The sequence below is a fragment of the Lissotriton helveticus genome, chromosome 5_1 (assembly GCF_964261635.1).
Source record: "Lissotriton helveticus chromosome 5_1, aLisHel1.1, whole genome shotgun sequence".
In the NCBI taxonomy this organism is placed as follows: Eukaryota; Metazoa; Chordata; class Amphibia; order Caudata; family Salamandridae; genus Lissotriton; species Lissotriton helveticus.
In genome coordinates, this window is record NC_136065.1 from 76,158,695 (window position 1) to 76,181,545 (window position 22,851).

The 22,851-nt window shown below is 46.6% G+C and overlaps 1 protein-coding gene across 1 annotated transcript in view; it reads right to left on the reverse strand.

The window, feature by feature from the left end:
- CCHCR1 (coiled-coil alpha-helical rod protein 1) overlaps positions 1–22,851 on the reverse strand; it is a 149,439-nt gene that overhangs the window by 100,493 nt on the left and 26,095 nt on the right. Inside the window, exons 4-7 of the mRNA XM_078641730.1 lie at positions 15,147–15,696; positions 8,774–8,949; positions 4,539–4,674; positions 2,881–2,991 (exon numbers count right to left, since the gene is read on the reverse strand). Coding sequence (XP_078497856.1) covers positions 2,881–2,991; positions 4,539–4,674; positions 8,774–8,949; positions 15,147–15,696 — 973 coding nt within the window. The remainder of the gene's footprint in view (positions 1–2,880; positions 2,992–4,538; positions 4,675–8,773; positions 8,950–15,146; positions 15,697–22,851) is intronic.

Here is a 22,851-nt window from a genome sequence, read left to right on the forward strand (position 1 = left end):
TTAATTTTCACTTCTTGACACTCTTTTACCACCGACTGTTTGAGTATGGAAGTAAGGTAGAGCAGGGAGTTGAGGTGAATAACTTTGTAAACAAAACATACCAATTTAAAAAAAATTCTGGCTTCAATGAGAAGTCAGGTTAACTCAGGCAGGATAGATGTAATGTGGTCACATTTTAGGCAGATGACTCAAGTCTTGCCGTATATCATAACATAGCTGAGAGGGCTGATTGATTCTTGTAGAGTACTGGGTGTAACTTGCAGGTCACATGTTCTAACCCCAGTAACATAGCTCCATGAGTATTGTGCCTATTGAAATATGTCCATGTAACTTGAGAGCATTCATTTGAATATCTGTAAGGCTAACTCAGTTTTCATTTCTCAAGGTAGATAGTTACAACCCAACACTGGTATTTAAACACCCATTGCATACTGCCAAGACTCAATTCAGAATTTACTGGGTGCTATTTAATGGCCATCACGTATAAAATTAAATAGATATTACTCTTCGCACCACAAATAATTCTTGTTGAAAGGCCTGATAAAATACGTGCCTTCCCAGAAAACAGGATGCAGCATATTTGGCACATGTTTCTCCACTGCCTCACTGTTCCATAGACTGTTCTTGTTTTGCCCACTGAGAGGCTTTGAGAAGGTAAAGCACTTTCATATCTCTCTTCGTGCCACAGCAAACCCCTGAAGCAGGGACCATGTGCCTTTCCTTTTCCTGACTTATTTATTTATATAGCGCCTGAATCGCCCTTGAATGGGTATCTCTGCGCTAATGGACAGGCTTGACAGTGCTGGTGCTATGTGAGGCTTCTAGAACAAAAATGTTTTCAGGGATTTCCTGAAATGAAGGTGGTCCGAGCACTGACTTAGTGGAATTGGGCGCGAGTTCCAGTTCCTTGTGGCAAGATACGAAAAGGCTTTCCCCCCAGCCCTATGAGGTAACAGGTTTTTAGGAACCCGTTTGGTGCCAGGGGATAACACCCGAAGACCTCTGAGTTCTCCCTGTTCCGGACCACAGAAACACGGAGTCTTCTAGTCGAGTCAGAGATCAAGTTTTATTGGCAGCTACCAAGTAACAGGTGTCCTAGAAGCACGACAAACACGGGTCATATGTTCTCAGGAGACTGTTCGTTTTTACAGAACCAGCCTTCTCCTTATATACAAAAATAATAGCTGCAAGCAAGAATTCTTGAGTTTATGATATGGCTATACACATATTTCTACAATAATACAAAAGAGCGAAGTCATGTAGGCAAGCCCGTATTTTAGATTACAAATTCGTGATAGATTACCTAGCCAGGCCCGGAACTCCCATCAGATATCGGTGAAGCCCCAATAAAAGAAGGCACCTCCTAGTCATAAAACTGGCCATAAACAGGGACCGTGGACAGGTGTGTATGTGTGTAGAAAACATGATCTGTATGCGGTGAATGGTTTGTGGTATGTTGTGCATTGATGCTATCGTGTTTGGCCACTGGGCGAGGAGCTGCTCAAACAGGTTTGGCTGGAGGCAAGGGAGTCAGTTGGGACAGGTCAGGGGGGAAGTCAGGGAAGGTGGACGTGTCCTTTTAGATCAAGCTCGACCTTTAATTGACTTATCATGAGGGCAAGACACAAGATGGATACCGTTTACAAAATGGAGTCTGAGGGGTCGGGACGGAAACTACGATTCAGGGGTGTTAGCATGCCTCGATCATGACGCAAATGCATAGGAATGATGTCCTAATCATTATCGGTTCGTCGACACCAAATTCGTCATGGTACGTTGATGTTTCGGGACACGGGTATTGGACCTCGATACCGGGAAAACGGTAGGGTCCAGAATTTCAGAACCACACCTAGACTTATTAATCTGAGGAACTTTGAGAAGGCATTTGGAGCTAGATCGGAGAACTCTATGAGGGGTATACTGGCAGAGTTTCTCAACAAGATATGTTGGACCATTGTCATACACTGCCTTATGAATGATGCAGCAAACCTTCAATTTTATTCGTTTACGCACCGAAAGCCAATAGAGCTGCTGCAGCAGTGGACTTTACATCTCCTGATGCTCCACAGGAACTGGATGAAATGTGGGATGTATCAAAACAACCAGCTGTGCTCTCTCCAATTTCTCACATAAACATGTGCCTTCAACTACTGAAAATATAACTGGAAAATAGATATTAATGATCTGCAAATGTCCCTGACATCTGGGAAGTCGCCGGTCCTCAAAGACCCTTGCTATACACAATTGGTTATGCTGTGTCACAAGATAAAAAAAGATTCGCAAAAGGATTTCAAGTGCGATTGCCAAAAACATCTTCACCAGTAGCAGCAAGGGAGGAAAATCAGTCGTCTAAGATTCCAGGAGCAGTGGGAATAGTCTGTTACAGTGGGGATGAGAAAAAAGCAACTTTGGAAATTACACTTCAGCTGTCTTATCACAAGTGGGACTAGACTTGAGCAGCTTGGCAGTCTGGATGTCACTTTGATGATTAGAAGAACACAAAAGAATACAATATTTGTCTAGATTGGAAATATTTGCTAGACAAATATAACCAGTTAGGTTTACTTTATGTTTAATACCACTCTAGAGAAATGTTAAAGTCAAATTGGCAGACGCAGCACACCTCAGCCCAATTGAGTTATCCTGTCACCATGAACTAAACAAGAAACTTGCAGCCTAACTGCAACAGAATAAATAAATTTGGCCTTTGGTCAGGGTGTATTGTATTTAACTGTGCAATCCTTCAAAGAGGTGAAGGTGTACTAGGCCTAATGCCCAGGGGATGTTGGGTTCTGCAGTTGTAATCTTTGTGGGATTTGAATAGCCCTCTAAGATGCTGCCCACAATGCTGCAAACAGAACCCTATTAGTGCAATGGTACCTTCTTGCCAAGCTCCAGCTCTTGGATGGAAAGGATATCAGTCAATGCGGACAGACGGACATTCAAAAGCTCTGTAGTGGTCCTTAGGGCAGCGCGCTCATTCTCCAGGTGCTGGAAGAAGACATCAGGAGGAACAAGTGGAAAGTATTACTCCAAAGATCATGGCAACACAAAAAGCACAAACTATCTGTGAATCTTTAGGCAACATTTACACTTCTAACTGAAACTCCCACCCAGAGGATAGCAGAGGCCAGCAGCTTTCTTTAAAAGGAGACCAACACAACATATTTCTCAGTTATTATACATTAAACATTACTCTCACTCCGCACCCCCACATTGAAGGCCTGCTGAGTTTAAACACTAAAACCAACGCACTCCCAACTCAAACTGGATGTCAAGAAATGTGCCTGCTCACCCAGCAGCAGGCCAATAGACTGCTCTTCCTCACTGAAAGCCAAAAACAAATTAACACTCAATCAGGACCACACAATAGTCTATTATTATATCAATGCCGTAGTTTCTGCATTTATTGCTGTAATCAGCCCCCCCCAAATGGAAGTTATTACAATGGCATTCTGAGATCAAACACCATGATCAACACCCTGGCCAATAGGAGCACTGCATCATCATAAGCGTTCGAAACCCTCTGCCAAATAGGAGACCCTGAGCTTAGTCTTATGCCATTAAATGAATATATACCCTTATAACGCATGCGAATACATTGCATGCCATTACAACACTGTCGTTATAATGACCACATTGTTAGAATGCATACCATAACATCGCAAGTCATTACTACGACTTGCTGTAGGGGCACACTGGACTTACAAATAGTATTATTTACTATTCCTACTCCAGTTTGTGTAACAGCAGGGAAGGTGTTGGATTCTAAATCCAACACCAGTGCACCCTTTACAGCAGGTCGTAGTAATGACTTGCAATGTAATGGTATGCGTGGTAACAACAACAGCGTTGTAATGGTACCGCGTTGTGGAGCTTCAAAACATGCACCAGCACCACACAAATTCCTTTCTTAAGCGAGCACAGACACCTTCTATGTTTAAACGCCATACCCAACTTTCTGCAACACCCTAATGGGGCACTAACACGAATGCACTCTGCGCTCAAAGACAATCTCCAACACCACACCAAATGAGGACAATGCAACCGCTCTAGAATTCATCAGCCACAAACACTCCACCCTTCTGCAGATCACTGTATCGCTTTTGGTGTTCAAACACCTGTACTACACAACATATTCCAAAACCATATCACTACCATCCCCTGTAGACAGATGTTTTATTCGACTGCAGTCATTCAACAAACCCTCCCTTCAAGCCAGCATTCTCACATCCTTCACCTGGTTTCTGTTTCTCTGACTGCGACTCACATAAATATCTGTGACTGCTATGTACTTGTTAATGTATTGCAGTGTATTCACAACACAGTTCTGTCTTGGACAGATGTGGAAAATATATAGTTATCAGGTTCCAAGCCAACAAACAATCCCTGGAAGATCATACACCAAAGTGCCACTGCTACTTACCTGTACCATACATCCCACTGCTCCTTACCTGCACTGTAAGTCCCACTGCTCCTTACCTGCAGTTTAAGTAGAACTGCTCCTTAGCTGCAATGTACCTCCCACTGCTCCTTACCTGCACTGTGCCCACAAAGGTCTCTCTCTCCCGCCTCCACTCCTCTGCCTTCTTGTTGTCCGGCACAACCTCCCCAATGTACGTCCTTAGCTGCTGTACTAGGGCGTTCTGGGTGTCCAGCTCTGTGGAGGCCTTGCTACATTTTGGGCATGGTGAGAAACAAGAGGTAGGAAAGATTAAAGCAAAGTCTTCAAGACCAAGGGTACAAATGTAACAAGCCTGTGTCATGCCAAGAACAGCAGAGGAAACAGGCGACCAACTGAACAGAACGTTCCCTATATACTTTACTAACAAAAATTGTAATGATAAAGGAAGTCACTTTACATCAAGTTTGTTTGCCAAATGCTAGTCCAAGATGGTCAGAGACATGCCAGATTTTTAGGATATCTAGGAGCTAATGTAACTACCATGAACCAGGAACCATTTACATAGTCTGTAGGCGTTCTGAAAGTGTTGTACACTTCTGACAGCAGCGTGTCAGAGGCCACTGTAGCACCTCATGCACATTCTTTGTTGAATGAATTAGTTTGGTGAATTAGTGAACAAGTGTGTAGGTGAAACCACACAGATCCACCAGATCTGCTTTCAGGTCACATATTTTAACTTATCCTATGTCCAGGTTTCGGGTCACATATTTTAACTTATTTTACGTCTGAACTAAAACATTTGTATTCTAATGACCATATACTTAAACCTACAACTCGTACTAGACTAGTTAATTTGGGGATCATGAAATTTAGAGCTCCTCTACCTGAACTCAACCAGCTGCATCCCGTGGCAGATAGCTTTCACAGGCAAGACAATCATAGGACTGAATATAGCTCCCATAGGCAGAACAGCCATAGGACGACTGAACTCACAGTGATATATCTCTCAAACACTCAAACCTTGGTTAAACATCAACTGGAAATATTTCATTCATTGGGCTCGGCCAAACCAGATATCCTCATTTTAACAGAATCATGGCTCTCTCAGAGTCAAATCCTGACATCCTTGCCGCACTCCCTAGTAACTAGTATATTCTCCAGGCGAATAGGGCACCAGGATAAACAGGGGGAGTGGTCGCTGCTATAATTCGTCAAAAGGTAAAGTGTACTACCCTAACTGCTCAAGGAATCACTTCAGTTGAAAGCATAATTATTAAACTGGACTCCTCTCTTACCCCCTTGATCTGTGTGCTAATTTATAGACCCCCCCCTATAATATGCCTCACTTCCCCCAGCTATTGGATGAACAATATATCCCACTTAGTATCAAATGATGCTAAAATTCTTCTGATAAGTGATTTAAACTACTGGGCTAATGAGGAGATGGGTGGCCTAACTTCATCAGAACTGGCTGACTTACTTAATAGATTGAACTGCGTTTAACATGTGACATCTCCCACTTACATAAAAGGACATATCCTTGACTAAGGCTGGGCTTCTAACCTCACGGTATCTACTCTGATGGTTTCACCATGCACCTGGTCCGATCATTTTTTGAAATAAAGTTCTCCCTTACTAATCGCTCTATAGCCAAATGCCAAGTCAAGGCGGGCCTAATGGCGAGGAATTGATATCGTACCAATATTAACGCCTTCTGTAATCTGCTGGCAACTGTGATGCCTACTAAACAGTCTCTGGTCAACAAACATGAAGAAAATATTAAATCACGGATTATGGCCACCAGTGATATCCATGCCCCTCTCAGGAAAGTCAAAACGGCAAGACGCCACGATATTCAGAGATGGTTCTCAGAAGATCTAAAACTTTAAAAATGTGTTTGCACCGTACTGAATGAATATATCTGGAGATGGAATTACTCTCCAGAGAAAAAAAAAGATATTTACCAAGCTCATCTCAAACAATATAAAAACTCTATCCTTCAAACCAAGGCCACTTATTTCTCTAATAAAATCTTGAAATCAACAAACAAATCCAGAAACATATTTGAAATTGTTGCTGAGCTATCCAATCCGGACAGAGTCATGGTCAAATTAGCTCCTATCCAGTCACCGTGTAACTCTCAAAACACATTTTCTATAGATAAAATCATCACCATTAAATCCAGTATACCCACTAATTCCCCTCCTGGTGCCCAGCCAGCTGCCCTCAGGAACTCTCACCCTCTACATCAGTTTCCAATTATTAGCAGAGACGTCTTCCTGGATCTGTTGACCAAAGTTAGGTTTGGATCTCCTGTCGATAGCTGCCACCGCACATTTTGAGGGAAGCTTTTCGCACTTGTCTTGACCCGTTCTTTCTCTATTGAATAATTCACTTATCCTGGGCTTGGCTACCAGACCTTAGAGAAGCAGAAATAGTTCCACTCATCAAGTAAATAGGTGCAGACCCACTAGTCCCTACAAACTATCATGCTATCTCATTGCTCCCTTTTTTAGCCAAGGTATTAGAAGCATATGTTGCCAACTGTCTCTGCTCTTTTATAGAACAGTCTCAATTCCTTGACTCCCATCAAGCAGGCTTTCAGCCCTCTCACTTAACGGAGGCAGCAATCCTGACTGTATTAGATGAAACGAGGAAAGAAGTAGACAAGGGCACCACTCAGGCACTAGTGCTCCTTGATCCCTCGGTGGCTTTCGACACGGTCAACCATGAACTTCTGGTGGACCGAGTCAAGTACGCAGGGATCCAGGTCTGGCCCTTAAATGGCTCTCGTCCTTTCTAGATGACCGCTCTCAATTTGTCAGTCTTTCGCAATTCACGGCTCCTAAAGTCAAATTAACATGTGGTGTGCAGCAGGGATCCTCCCTGTCCCCGCACCTGTTCAATGTGTTCCTCTTCACAGTAATTCAATACTTAGGTCAAAGAAATGTGTGGACTATCAACTACGCTAACTGATCTTCACCATCAACAAGTCTGCCGCCTCCATCTCTAATTTTCAGACAACCATGCTACACATATGTAACTGGATGAATATCAATCACTTACAATTGAAGCTAGATAAAACAGAACTGATCCTTGTCGGGCCCCTCAACTCCCTGGAATTCAAATGTTTGTCCTGCTGAGTTGGGGACGCCACTCTCAAGATCAGCTAAAAGCCTTGGGGTCTCAATTTACAGCAACCTGACAATGAAGTCCCAAATTGGGACAGTGGTCTTTACCTGTTTTTTTCTGCTTCAGAAGATCAGGGTGATAAGTAGATTCTTTACTCCTGAAGCTCTTACCCAGGTTGTTCTAGCCTTGGTCATCTCCCATATTGACTATACTAATTCACTTTACTTCGGCCTCTCGGAATATTTAATAAGAAGACTGCAGCTGGTGCAAAACTAGGCAGCTAGAGCAATCTATTGTCAGCAGAAATGGCATCACGTTACCCACCCCCTAATGTAAAAGCTACACTGGCTCACCTGTAGCAGAACGCTGTGCATTTAAGATAGGGTCTCTCATCTTTAAATCTCTCCATAGCACATGCCCGGAGTTAGTCTCCACCCTGGTCCAGAGATATGTTCCTACCTGGGACCTTAGGTCATCCCATCTTAACCTCTTAGCTACTCCTTTCTTTAAACACAAGAGATTAGATGGATCAAGATTTGCTGTCTGGCCGCTGACTTTTGGAACTCTCTCCCCTTTAACATCAGATTCTCGACAATTCACCCCCAATTTAGGAGACTTCTAAAAATCTGACTGTTCCACCAGGCTTATGAATTAATCAAAGAGCAGTAGGATACCTTTTACAATTAGCGCCAAGAAACCACTTGGTGTATGTGTGCTCTACAAATACTTTTAACATAACATAATATTTACTTACATTATAGGTGTATGTCCTTGTTTTGGGGCTTGCTTTATGGAGGTAATGTAATGGTTAACTATATGAAGGTGTGATCCATAGGAACAAAAACAAGATGGCGGACATTTGAAGGTCTGAGTTTGGAAATGGTATGCACTCTCCGACCAACCAAGAGGACGAGCCAGTCATTTGGATACTGGTCAACACAGCACCTAAGACATTGTTGTAGCACATGCTTAATTCTCTCAGTTCAAACATTACACATCAGACATTAATGATACACAATGAATACATATTTTGGCAGCCCATACACTTTCAGACAAAGCAACACTATCCAACTCGTTTAAAAAGCAAACTATTTTTGTTTCATTGTGGAGAATATTTCAGTTCTCAATGATGGCTGCTTGGTGGAACATGAATTACTGGAAGTACAACCCACTTCTTGTGGTCACCTACGCTTAAATGCCCAAGCAACACCAGAGGGACAAGATGTTCACTTCTACCTCAGTTCCTCTGCCAAGTTGTCCTTCTGTTGCCTGGATGTGAGCAGCTGCTCCTGAAGTTTCATGACCTCCTGTCTGTTCTGCTCACGCTCCTGCCGAAGGTCTTCCTGCAGTGCTTGCGCAGTCTGCCGCAGAGAGTCTGCCTCGCAGCACTGGGCCACAGCGGCTGCAGAGAGCTGTAAAAAGGACCAGCACATGGGAGGGAATTATTTGGAAGCATTCACCTGGAGAAATCATTATCAAGTCACCAAAGTCAGCAGTGTGAATGCAAGCAGTATTTTACCAAGCAGCTTACAACAATTGTTGTTTGGATGGCTTTCAGAGAGAGGAGTATTTGAATTCCTTGTTACTGTCAATGACCTCACAGGATCCCTAGCCTGTTACAAGACTGTGTGGTGGAGTTTTGCAAATTTGTTTCCCCTACGTCCTCCCTCTGGAACTACTTGCCCCACTGTATTGTGACACATTTTGCATTTGTAAAGGGCATTGCTACCACTACTGTAACCCCAAATGTAAGTAAATGGCTCTTCTTGTATGGTCACCCTCAAGGTTTTCAACTGATGCTGCTGGTTTTTCACCTCCGAGAGTGCATGGAGGCCTGCTAACCAGACCTTGGTGCGGCTGCCCGGACCCTAAAGTGTATGTTTATTTATTTATTTATTCAAAGTTTTATATAGCGCGAACAAGATCTTTGCAGATATCAGAGCGCTTTACAGAACCAAGGGGTAGGGGCAAGAGGGTGATTAAACAAACTATTGAGTACAATATAGAAGTTGGTAGTAAATGAGTAGCAGGATAGGATAGCAATCATGTAGAGATATAATACCAATAAGCAATCATGTGAAAATATAATACCAATAAACAATCAGGTAACCAATAATACAGAAACGGTGCAAAGTCTTTGATCCAACAAAAATAGAGTTCAGGTGAACTTAGCCATAAGGATGGCTTTTACCTCTGGCTGCATCCAATTAGAAATGGCTAACGTACCTGTCAGTCCCTAGTAAATTGCACCCTGGTACCCAGGGCATGTAAGTTATAGGGGCACCCCAGACTGCAGCACTGGTTGTGCCACGCTGGAGATCCCCCAAGTAAAACGAGTCCCCAATCCACCACTGATGACCAGTCATGCCCTGCTAGCCCGATTTTACAATTGAAAACTGGCAAAGCCACTTCTTTCCCTGCACATCTGTGTAAATCACCCATCTGACAGGCCTATAGAGATCTAAGGCAGGGTACAACATATGACACAGGCAGGACAGGTACTTTACATGGCCTGACAGTGAACACACAAAACCCCTGTTTTTACTGTAACTCGGTTGCCCAATTGGCGAGTACAAGGTTACACGCTGACCTCTCAGCTGTGCTATCGCCTGAATGGTGCGACCAAAGGGTGCACTCCAAGGCATCAAACAACTAGTTACATTAGGCCCAACTTGTATCTGAAGTCTAAATTAATGTAAGTGGTTGCAGTGTGCAGCAATTACAAGGATGCCACTTTGCTGCCTTTAAAACTCTTGTGCCTTCCAAAGCACACATGGAGCCAGTTCCACAAGACAGCCTTCTGCCCTTCTGAAGAGATGTGCCAACAACTCTCCGGAAGGAGTACAATGAAGGATTCCAGGTCAGGGAAGTGTTACCTCCATCCTGCTGGAAGCCACGTAGGTGTTAGCCCCAAAAGACAGGCTTCAAAGGAGAATCCGCCTTTCAGGTGCATATGTGTCACACTAGGGAGGAATGCTGCCCCATTGGCAGACAGGGTGGCACGGAGAGCCGAGAAGGCAAACCAGGTGCCAAACTGGTTTCCCCAGGGGCTTATAGCCATCAGATACTCAGGAAGCGGTCACCAGGTGGGAGAGAATCTGGTAGCCCATAGGCTACCAACTACATCTTGCCCGGAGGACATTTTCTGAGCATAGTGGCACCCAGATTTGAGATCTCGACTGACTTGGAAGAAGGATCGAAGAAGGACTGCCCTGCTTAACAGAGCAACCAGTAAGGAGAGGCTAATTCGTTGAAGACTGCACAAGGTGGCTAGCGGAGAGAGGGACTGTGTCAGCAGTTTCCTGCTCAATGAGAAACTGTCTTCAGAGCCCAGTAAAGCCAAAAGACTCTGAAAGCCAGCTAACTGGCCTTCTGTTCACAGCAAGGGGACACAACAGCTGTAGAAGCCTGCTGTGGCAAGTTGGTGGCCTAAACTCTTCACGCTGCTACTACAGTTCCCGCTGTGCAGCACCAAGGACCAATACCCGATGCAGAGTTGCACCAGAGTTTGCTGAGCCCCGACGTGCTGTTGGAGAGCCACTAGAGCCCTCAGAAGGCAGTCATTAACCCTGGAAGAATTTGCCTGTGACTGCGACACCGGGTGACTGTTAGTCCAGTGATGACTGGTCTTTGGCTAGACTGGAGAGGACCTCGTGGGACGTCAATTATGCAAATCCGTGCACCATCTTTGTGGACTGAAGAGCGTCTCCAAGAAGACCCCTGTCCATCATGTTGCATCCACAGCATCCTTGGAGAAACTTCAGCATCCTTCATCCCTTGCATCAGGACCATTGCAAATGAATATATTCCAATGCAGATAAAGTGCCTGGAACTGCTGGAAGGCTGCATCTTCTGTCGAGATATCTGTTCTTGAGGACCTTGCTTGACACCCAAAGTACTTCTACGTGACTGCATTGACCCTTACCTGTTTCTTTGAAAACGTTTGACGTGTCCATTTCCTTGAATTTGCTAAGACTTGATCCCAGTGGAGTGAAAATGCTGTGATTTATTATTTCTTGTAAAATCCATGACTCCGGAACCCTACACTGGATCATTTTCGTTCTAGTGTCTAAAGTCTTATGAAAATACAGTCTATTTTTATGAATTGGTTTTAGATTTCAGTGTTGTGTCGATTTCTTCTTCAATTGTGTTGGTGTTGTTTAAGTGCTTTACTCTAGTTCCTCTGTGTAGCCCTTGCTGCTCAGTGCCACAGCTACCCAGGGTTGACCTGAGGTCGTCACAGACGAAACCCAAGGGTCCTCAAGGGGTAAGTGTATTAGATGGTGAGGTTGCACAACCACACCATATAACACACCCTATTTCCTCCCACCAAAGTGCTGCAGCTTTGTTTCAAGCCATAGTTGTGTCATGGTTGGTATTGTCCATGTTCAAAGTACAATCAGCACAGGCATGTATGGCTGTTGTGTGTGAGGGCAGACAGGGTGCTCCAGTTGTGTCGCTCCAGAAAGGCATGACTGCACATCAGGATACTAGGGAAGTTTTTTGTTAAAGCCTACAAGTTCAATAGGCCACATACATGTCTTGGACACATAACTCTTGAACTCTGAGCTGCAGCTGCTTGTTTGAAACCCATGTAGGGCATGAATTATCCCCATCACACATTCTGAGCGGTGAAAATCTCTAAACAAGGGCCACATTACACATTGTTTGCTGGTGAAAGGGGGAACTATAATGCCTGGTGGACGAGATGACAGATGTCCATGCTCTGCTGCTTTGGAGGCTGCTGGACTATGCAGGCTGTTGCTATGCTGTAGAAAACATTGCACCCTTGTCAACCTGCAACTCTCTTGGTGCTCATCTCTTTTCGTGAAATTTTAAGAATGACACTGCAAGTGTATATAGGAGCGTGCACGGCCAGCATTTAGGAAAGTGGGTTTGTTTCCCCCAATGCCTGCTGCTGTCTAGTTGTTCTCAGTCTCTGCCTTGAAGTAAGAGAAAAGGGAAGATGCTGCCCACAACTGGCAGAGCCCTGACACACACATGAAGATTCACTCGGGACCGGCCACGGCGAGAGATTAACTCCCGCCTGCACCGATCACTCCTGGATCGCCGCCCCCACCTGACGGATCACGACTCCTACTCCCGCAGGTTACCTCTAGAATGGATCATCGGTTCTCGTTCTAATGGGCCTCAGCCTCTGGGCTTAATCGCCGTTGAGCCAGTCTGATGAATGCGCCTCCTACCTTCCGAACTTCCAACCATTGAAGTCTACCTCACCAGGATTCCCTGCCGCTTTATTCTTGAGCACTGTCCATTAATCAACCCAGTCCTGATGAAGATCCTGAACTATGAGGATCGAAACGCCGTCGACCATACAGCGCAATTGAAGGCTCGAACATGCAATGTGGTTCACCTATGACTATTGCCAGCCTCCAAATGTACCATAATACAGCAGGAACCACATTATTGTCATAACTCACTGTATATACCTTGTGCCGTCTATTTTGCTGTTTATATTGTCACTTGCGTCGCCACAGTGCACACCACTTGCACCTTTTGAGCACCGAGTACAATTAGGGTTGTACCAATTTGTTCCTTTACAGTGCTGCTACAACTGTAATTTGCTTTACCTTTTGTTTTGGATAAATATGATGCCACAGCCACATCTATGACTAACGTATGAGTCTCCTTTGTCCTTCCTTACAATGTTTTTTAACATGTACAATGTTAATTGTCTTTAATCAATACCAGTTGGGATACCATATATTTCTGTACAACACACAGGAAAAAGCACAGGACAGACAAAGTGATTGATCAATGAAAAGGTAGCAAAGAAGACCCCATGGATACCTAGTGGACTCCTGATGAGCGCACCACTACATAGACTCCAGATGTGCACACTTCTACAGATGCCGGAGCGTTGGAATGGCGATAAAGGCAATGAGCGACTGTAGTTTTATCATAGTCTGCATTTAAGGTGCATCATGACCGCCAGGACACTGGCACTAAGGGACGCAAGAATGGAATCAGAGGGTGATGATACATCAGTAACAGTAAGTGGTATGAGGTAGGACTCTGAGAACAATAAAATGCAGGGGACTGAATTAGTGAGATGTGATAGATTTTTGCAAATGCCGAAACAGAAATGGTCTTGGATAGCAAATGTTTAGTAGCCTTAGGTCATGGGGATGCAGTGATAGGCTAGGACTCTGCAAGCTATTTGAATTTATTTGTAAAAAAAATTATAATACAACAAAACAAGATTTCAAAAAGGTCAAGTGAGATAAACAGAATATTTTATACCATCCCTTAATTGTTCATCTACACAAAGACATACCATTAACCTATGTCTAACATTTATTCCCAGAGCCTAACTTTGTGCCTTTCATTTATTTATCCTAACTATAACACAAACCTCACACTTTACCCAACCCCAATTGAAACTCTTACTCCAATCTGAACTAAAACACTTTCCCTTACTGCAATGCTAACACAGTCCAGTACTCTTAGCCCTCTCGTAATGCTTACTCCAACTCCTGACCCATAGACATTCCCCTACATCATCCCTCACACCAAAACTTTACTCCATCCCTTACATCTGAACATAAACCTATCCCTACCCCCATCCGCTTATCCCTAACCCAAACAACACTAACAATCTATAATCTATTTTTGAAGTCTAATTTTCTAATCTTTTTGTCACTTTACTTTATTGAGAGGGGCAGATATAATTTATGACAAAGTTTGAACATGGGAAGGTTCAAGGGAGCAAAGTAATGGGTTGATCAAGGCCTTGGGAAGTGCATTAATGACAAATGTAAACCATGAGGAGCACATGAGAGAGTTGATGTAGGGGCTATGATGAACATTAATGTATACCCCCTGGCCACATGAAGCATATCATTGAGCAGACCCGGGCCTTAAAGGACACATTAATGGATTAAGTAAGTACTAGAGCACAATACGAACCCTGGGCGTAGGACCACACTACACTCGCGGAGCGTGCGTACTTTGCGCTACTACACGCTACGCAAATTGCACATAGCACAGTGCAAAAACGCATAGCGTAGCAGGCATTTCTTGCTTGCTCGCGGTCCTCAACGTCAATTTGGCAACCGCGAGCGAGCAAAATCAACATCCCAGCGAGACTTTTTCCTCTTTCGCGATCAGCAACATCAAGTTGCCTATCGCGAGCATGGAAAATAAACCTCCCGGTGAGATTCACAACGCCGGGAGTTCATGTTTCTCATTGCGAGTGGTCACGCATGCTTGCTACCGCTCGCAATGAGAAACTATCCGTTCATGTTGAGAGAGCTGCCGCTCAAGTAAAAATCTACTTGAGCGGCAGGAAACGACCGCTTGCACTGTGCAAGATGCCATTTGCAATGATTGCACAGTGTGGACAAGCATCCGGCACTGTGCAATCAGTGCGAACAGCATTTTCCTACCACACTACGCACGGGTAGCGCTACTACGCAAACTATGCCCAGGGTTACACAATACTGAAATAACTTAGGCAGAAAGAAGTACAATACTGGCTAAGGTTAACAGTGAGAGCACATTATTGGGATGTGTTGGCCAAAAGAGTGCACAGGAGCAGTTGGGTTTGCCTCTGAAGAGGCACAGAATTCCCTCATGGTTTCCTTACCTGGGACTGAAGTTTCTGTTCGGTATCCTGAAGCAGCTCTTGCAGCCTCTCGTCATGCCGTCTTCGGTCTCTTTCTCTGCCTTCAGCTGTCTCGCGAAGCTCCAATCTCAGGGCTGACACTTCACGCTGGTGTACCTCCATAGCTGACTCTAGCTCAGCATGCAGTCTTTCATTCTCCGCCCGCACCTGGTCTAGCTGCTGGCTTAGCTTGCTCTCCAGTCGCTCTAGTTCAATTTTCGCCTGCAGCTGCAGTCGCCCTAACTCAGCCTGGTGGGCCATGGCCGCCTTCTCAGCCTCCAGCATCTTCTGCATTTCAACGCTGGCCAGTTGCACCCGAACTCCCTTCAGCTCCTCCTGCAACCGGCCAAGGACCTCTTCCCGCTCCTGCAGCCGTGCTTCCTGCTGGCTGGACAAAGCCCGAAGTCCAGTGCATTCAGCCTCCAGGCGGTGGATATCACGGATCTGCTGTGAGATGATCTCCGCCTGCTTTGAGATATCTAGGGCATGCCTGTGTGATGCACGATCTTCTTCACGGCCACGGTCCAGGGACCTAGAGCACAGCACACAATCAAACAGTATTGTGCATGGAAGTATTAGAATAACAGAGTACAGTTGACCAGGTTGAACAATATATTGTGGGCCCGCACAACCCAATTCCCTTCCCACTGTAATGGCACAGCAAGGGAGGTAGTTGGTCAGGATAATGCGATATTGGCAGGGTTGTGGAAGGGTCCCAGAACTAGAATTGTAGGAAGTGCAGTGGGTAATGGCAATGCTCTAGTGGTAGAGCTGTGCTTGGCCCTAGTACTGAATAACAGTAAGTGCAGCAGGTCTGGATAGGGGTGCATTGGTAGAGCAGTGTGTGGATTTAAGAAATCTATCTGTCCTGTGGTGCCTCAGAAAATTATTGCCTGTATCTGCACCATTTGAAGACCTCCAGTGAACATCAGGGCCAGGTGTGCTTAATTGATGCCTGAAGACAACATAACAGAGGTCTACTGCCATGGAGACCAAATATAATGCAAAATCAGCATACCGTGATAGCTGCATCCTGACTCACAACAACCAATGGTGATTCCATGGCCAAAGGTTGTCATCAGTCCTACTTCTTGCATGGCTAAAGCCATGAGGATGGCCTATGGGCGAAAACTAATCAATCAAGATGGATTTGTAAAGCACGGCTAATTACCCAACATGGTATCCAGCCAAGTATTGAGGACCATTTGGAATAACAGAAGTGATGTGTAATCTGGAGTTGTGTGGTGAGGCTGCAAGAAGGCACACAAAAAGCGGGGGGGAGCAAGGAGAAGGCACACAAAAAACGGGACTAAAATCAAGGAGAAGGCGCACAAAAAAATGGGGGGAAAGCAAGGAGAAGGCACTCAAAAAACAGAGGGAAAAGCAAGAAGGCACACAAAAAAAAGGGAGTAAAATCAAAGAGAAGGCACACAAAAAACGGGGAAAAGGCAAGGCGAAGGCACACAAAAAAAACGAAGGGGAAAAGAAAGGAGAAAGCAGTGAAAATGAGGGATGAGCAAGGAGAAGGCACAAAAACTGTGGGAAAAGCAAGAAGACACAAAAAACAGGGGGAAAGCAAGGAGAATGCAGTGAAAACAAGGGAAAAGCATGGGAAAGGCACACAAAAAATGGGGGGAAAGCAAGGAGAGGAAGAATGCTAACAAAAACAGGGAAAAAAGCAAGGAGAAAGAAGTGAACACAAGGGAAAAGCGAGGAGAAGGCACAGAAAAAATAGGGATGAAAGCATGGAGAAAGCAGTGAATACTAGTGAAAAGCAAGGAGAAGGCACACAAAATCCAGGGAAAAAGCAGGGAGAAAGTAGTAAAAACAAGAAAAATGCAAGGAGAAGGCACGCAAAAAATGGGGGGAAAAGCATGGAGAAGATGCACATAAAAATGGGGAGGGAAGCAGGAGAAAGCAGTGAGAACCCGGGAAAGCAAGGAGAAGGCACTCAAAAAATGGAGAGGAAAGCAAGAAGAAGACAAGAGCAAGAGTGATGCAGCAGCAGGACACCGTAGTGTGGATTAATTAGGGGTTTAATGAAGATATAAGGCTAGAGAAAGCGTCGGGCGTATATCGGGCTCCGACCGCAATTCCGCGCTCCTAGCGCATGCGCAATGGCTCCTCGAACGTCCGCCTCGCGCGCTACGTCAGGACGTAGCGCGCATAAACTAGACTGCAACATTAAATATCTCCCCCTTTTATAACAAGGAAAACTTACAGTCTGGGTCCTTCAGGGATTCCTCAGAAACCGTCTAGTTCATAGTCTCGGAACCGGGTGGGCCTCACCACCACTCTGCCAGTCCTTTTGCGCCTCACCGGGGTGGATGATTCTCCCCGACAGCTATTCTCTGCAGGGCTCACCACTCAGTCCTCTGGGGTGCTTCTTCTTTCTCTCCCCCGGTACACTCTCTCCTCTCCCGGCTGTTCCATTGCTACAGGGCCATCGTTGTCTTCACTCTCCTCATAGTTATCACTGGATCCTGGGATCTCTACTTCTCTAGGAGGAGTTTCCTCGACCTCCCTTGCCCCGCACTCCTGTAGTGTCTTCTCATTTTCCTCGTTGGACCAATGCAGGATTTTATTGCACTTAGACATTCGGTCTTGGGACCACACATTTCCGACGCTGAGCAATGCTGCTCTGTCATATACCTCTTTTACTTGTAGGGGTGGGGTGTATTTGTGGTCTCCTTTCCTTTTTAGTATTGCTAGTTTGACCCTCACCTACTCCCCTTTCTCCAAGATGGTTTCCTTCACGTTTCTTCTGCGATTGTAATGTTCTGTATAAATTCTCTGGGCTTTCTCAAGATTGTGCTGCACCACCGCCGGAGACCACTTACTGGTTACTGTCTTTTCCTTCCACGCTACGTTTTCTTTGGTGAAGGGGTGTCGTCCCCTCAGAATCTGGAAAGGGCTGTACCCCATACTCATGGGGGCGATGCGATAGGCACACAACATGCTTTGGACCTCCTTTTCCCAATCTTTGCCCATCGTGATGGCCGCCTGTATGGAGCCCATTATCACTCTATTAAATCTCTCCACTTGGCCGTTACTGGCGGGATGATAAATAGAGGTATGCTTGTTCTTGATGCCATTCCTCTCCGCAAACTTGACCCATTTGTCCGAAGTGAACTGTGGCCCATCGTCACTGAGAATGGATCTGGGAATGCCCTCTCTTAGGAATACAGCTGTGAGAAATCGGAGTACCGTATCAGTGTCCATTTCCTCTTGAATGTGTACTTCCGGCCATTTACAGTATCTGTCCACTAGGACGCATAAGTATTTGGGTGTGTCTTGTTTGTCCAATACCGGGCCCAGGATGTCTGATACTTCCTCCCACGGGTTGCTCGGGTTGGCAAACTTCCCAAATGCTGGTCTCAGCGGTTTCAGAGTTTTGTCTGCTCTTTGGCACTGGTCGCAGTCTCTCACGTGTCTTTCCATCTGGAGGTCCACTCCAGGCCACCAATACATCTGCTTCGTCCTCATTTTTGTCTTCACGATGCCCAGGTGGCCTTCATACAGTATCGCTAGCAGGCGGGGTACCAGCATGACCGGTGGAACTACTCTGTCACCTCTGTACACAAACATTCCATCATCCCCTACCGACAATTCTTCTCTAATTTCATAAAACTTCTTGAGTTCCTTCCGCAGCTGTCTCTTTTCGGGCCATCCATGTACTATACACTCCTTGACCTCTTCCATGTCTTGATCTGCCACATAAGCTTCCATCCATTCCTGTTTGCTTAGGACTCGTTCTGGGTCTTCCATCAAGGCTACCATCTCCTCACTCTCTCCCACTTCGCTGGGAGCTCCCTCCATAGCTGGCGCTCAACTGAGATAATCAGCTATCTTGTTACTATTTCCCGGTATGTGTTCCACATCATATCGGTAATCCAGAAGTTTCAAGGTCATTTTGGCAATGCGCGGTGTCGCGGTCACATGTCCGCTCGAGGTTAGTACCCTGACTAAAGACTTGTGATCTGTTTTGAGTTGGAACCTCGTGCCCCATAGGAATTGGCGGAACTTCCCAATGGCCCACACTACCGCCAGGATCTCTTTCACAATTACGCTGAACTTTTGTTCCGTAGCCGATAGGGACCGGGCTGCGAAGCTGAGATTCTCCATTGTCCCGTCTTTCTTCTCTTGCATAAGGACTGCCCCCAGCCCTTTCTCACTGGCATCTGTTATTAATACCGAACGCACTAGGGGGTCATACCCTTGTACCGGAACGGATTGGCTAATGTAATTTTTCAGGACGTCAAATTCTTTCTGCGTCTCCTCCGTCCATGTGAATACCGTTTTGTCTCTTACGAGCTGCCTCTGGTGGTACGTCTTGGTAGCGAAATGTTGCACGAATTTACTGTAATACTCCGGCATTCCCAAGAAGGATCTCACTTCTTCTTTGCTGGAGGGGGCAGGGGCATCGCAGATGGCCCTCACATTCGTGCGTTTGGGAGTGATACCATGCTCTCCAATCTCGTGCCCCAAGTAGGTGACGGACGTCATCCCGAACCGGCACTTCTCCCATTCGGCTGTTAGCCCATTGTTCTCTAGAATCCGCAGCACCCTGTCCAGCTTCTTGTCATGATCTTTCAGCTCCTTTCCCATCACCAGGATGTCATCTTGGAAGTATTGTACTCCCTCTATGTCTTGGAACAGGCGGTGCATCAGTTTCTGGAAGACGGCCGCTGCCGAAGCGAGGCCAAAGGGCATGCGGAGGAACTGGTAACATCCAAAGGGTGTTATGAATGACGTCAGTTTCCTGCTCGCCGGATGCAGAGCTACCTGATGATAGGCAGACATGAGATCAATGGTGGAAAACCATTTTACTCCTTTTGTTTTCGCCAGCATTTCCTCAATGCGTGGCAGCGGAAATTTCTCCATGATGATGCATTTGTTTAGTTCTCGAAGGTTCACACATAGGCAAACTTTGCCATTCGGCTTCATTGCCACCACTAGCGACGCTAGCCACTCCGAACAGTTAATTGGCTCAATGATTCCGTTCTCCTCAAGTTTGCGTAACTCCTGCTGAACCGCCTCTCTCACCGCGAGTGGTATGTTCCTCACCTTATGCGACACTGGTACAGCATTCTCTTTAAGGTCTATTCAGTGAGTGAATTTCTCCAACCTTCCGACTTTCTCTCCGAAAACCTTCGGATATTCCTTCTTCATCTTCTCAAAGTCCAGCCAGCGCTCTGGGGTAGTCATCAGTACTTGTGTGTCTCCTCCTGGATCCAATTGTATCCCTAGGTCCCCTTGGTCCATCCATCCCAGGACCGACGGTCCTTTCTCCGCCACATACAGTTTGCACTGAGCACTGCGCCCCTTGATTTCAAAAGTCAGGACTCGAAACCCCACCATCGGGATTGGTTCTCCAGTGTACGTGACCGGTCTAATGTCAGAAGGTTCCAGTCGTGGGCCCAGGCTGGGACTGAATTTCTCGTTCCACACTGACCTTTGGACAATGGTGTTCGGGGATCCGAGTCCACCACGATTGTAATCTTCACTCCTCCAATCACCATGTCGCATTGGGGCTTGCAGAAGCGCTTGCAGTCGATGCCCAGCACTTGGCCTTCCACACACAGTACATTATCCTCTTCGTCCTGTTCTTCTTATTCCTCTTGCTTGTCCTGCGCCACGTTCTTCACCGTGGGTCTTTTCATCTTGCGACGGCACACCTTCTCGTAGTGCCCCACTATGCCACAGAACATGCATTTTCCCTTGAACGCGGGGCATCGTTTGTCATGGGCCGCATGGGACTGGCTTCCACATCTGTAGCACATGGATGTGCTTTCTCTATTCGGTCTTTTCGCCTGTCCAGGCTTACCCATCCACTTGTTTGGACCTTTGTTTTCCCACTGCGTGCCCTTGCCCCTTCCTGAAGTTCTGCATCGTCTACTTTATTCACCATGTGTCTCTGGACCGGTTCTCTTTTGGCAGTATCAGCACACCGTTTCGACAGTTCGCCCTTTTTCACCATGGCGATCACCTCTCTAAGCGTGGCATCCCCGTTCACCCACAGCTTATCTTGAACAGTCTTGTTAGTGGTGTGCATCACTATCTGATCTTTTATGAATTCGTCGTGCAGCACTCCGAACTTGCAAGTTATCCCCAGCTTCCTCGGCGCTGCGACATAGTCATCTATGGTTTCACCCACTTCTTGTTTCCACTGCTGGAAGTTATATCGATCAATAGACGTGCATACTTCCGGACGATAGTGATTATTCAGATCTTCTATCGCATGCCTAAACACGTCATCATCTGCGTTTGGTCGGGGCGTGGGCACCAGATTTTGAAACACCCTTATCCCTTCAGGGCCTAGGTTGTGTAAAAGTAGTCTCTTCTTCCTTCTGCTGGGGAATGCTTCACCGTTCTCGTCTTCTAATGCCTCTAGATAATTCATGAAGTACTCTCTCCAGTCCTCCCACTTCATTTGAGGCTCTCCCGGCTTGGGTAAGAACGGGATCGGCATCGTGAGGGACGATGCTTGTGCGCTCATCTTCGTGCGTCTTTCTAGTTCCTCCCCTTGGCTCCTCGGACTGCCTGGCGGTGTCGCCCCTTCGCCGCTTCCTTGGTTCTCTTGGGGTCCCTCTGCGCCCCCTTCTCTACTCCTCACCGATTCCGCCAGGGCCTCTTTGGGGGTGGGCGCGCGGTTCCGTGGGTGCACACCCTGGTGGTGGCTTCCCGATAAAGCGAGCCAAGGAGAAAAAGCAAGGAGAATACAGGAGCAAGAGCGATGCAGCAGCAAGGGGAAAGCTGGGCCTAGTACGTGCAGTCTTCACACAATAAAGTGGCCACTGTTTCTAAATTCTTTTACAAATATAATCATTTAACTTCTAAGAAACTCGGGGGCGCTAGAGGGCGCACACACGGAACGGCCGCCTAACGGTGAGGCTCCCGTTCCCTGGAGAATTTATCCTTAAATAATCCTACCTTACTGGAGAGTGAGAGTCCCCAAAAGCAGCTGTTTTGGTGAAACATAAGGCCACCTACGCTCGGTCCAACTCGTGGATCTCTAGGTGCATCTGGGACAGAGAAAGTGATCCTGCTGCAACTCCCCGGCGGCGTCACTGGATCCGGTGGGACGTGGGGGATCAGGTTACAGCTGCTACGCGAGGCTGGTGATTGCCGCGAGGCGGCGGGCCCTGACCATAGGCCCCGGCTGCGGAGACTGTGGTAACCGATACTCTCGGTGTGGCTATCCACCCCTTCCCCCGCCTACTGAGAGAACCCCCCCGGAGCCCTGACGCCTGGTGGCGTATGTATACTGGATTTACCAGCCCTGACATAGCGGGCACACATCAGCGGTCGGAGGCAGGCGTCCTGTGTGAGAGCTGGCGCTAGCCGAGAGGAGTGCTGCGGTTCCCTGCGGTCGTGGCTGTGGGCTGAGGCTGCCGCCGGGTGAGCCGCCTATCCTGCCTCGCCTCCGCTGTCAGCACGGAGGTACGGAGCGCTGCTGGGGGTAGAGAGGCTGCCGTTGTGGACTTCTGGGACGAGCCCGCTCCGGCCGACTGCTGCTGGGGGCATTGGAGGGTCGGCCCGACCTGGAGGTGTTTCCCGATCCCTTCGGGTCTTCGACACGGCTGGCACTTGGACTATTTCCTTGTCGGTGGGACAACTGCTGTACCGGTGGGGTTGCGAGTCCCCTGATCCCAAGGTGGAACATTGAGATCGGCCTGCACGGCAC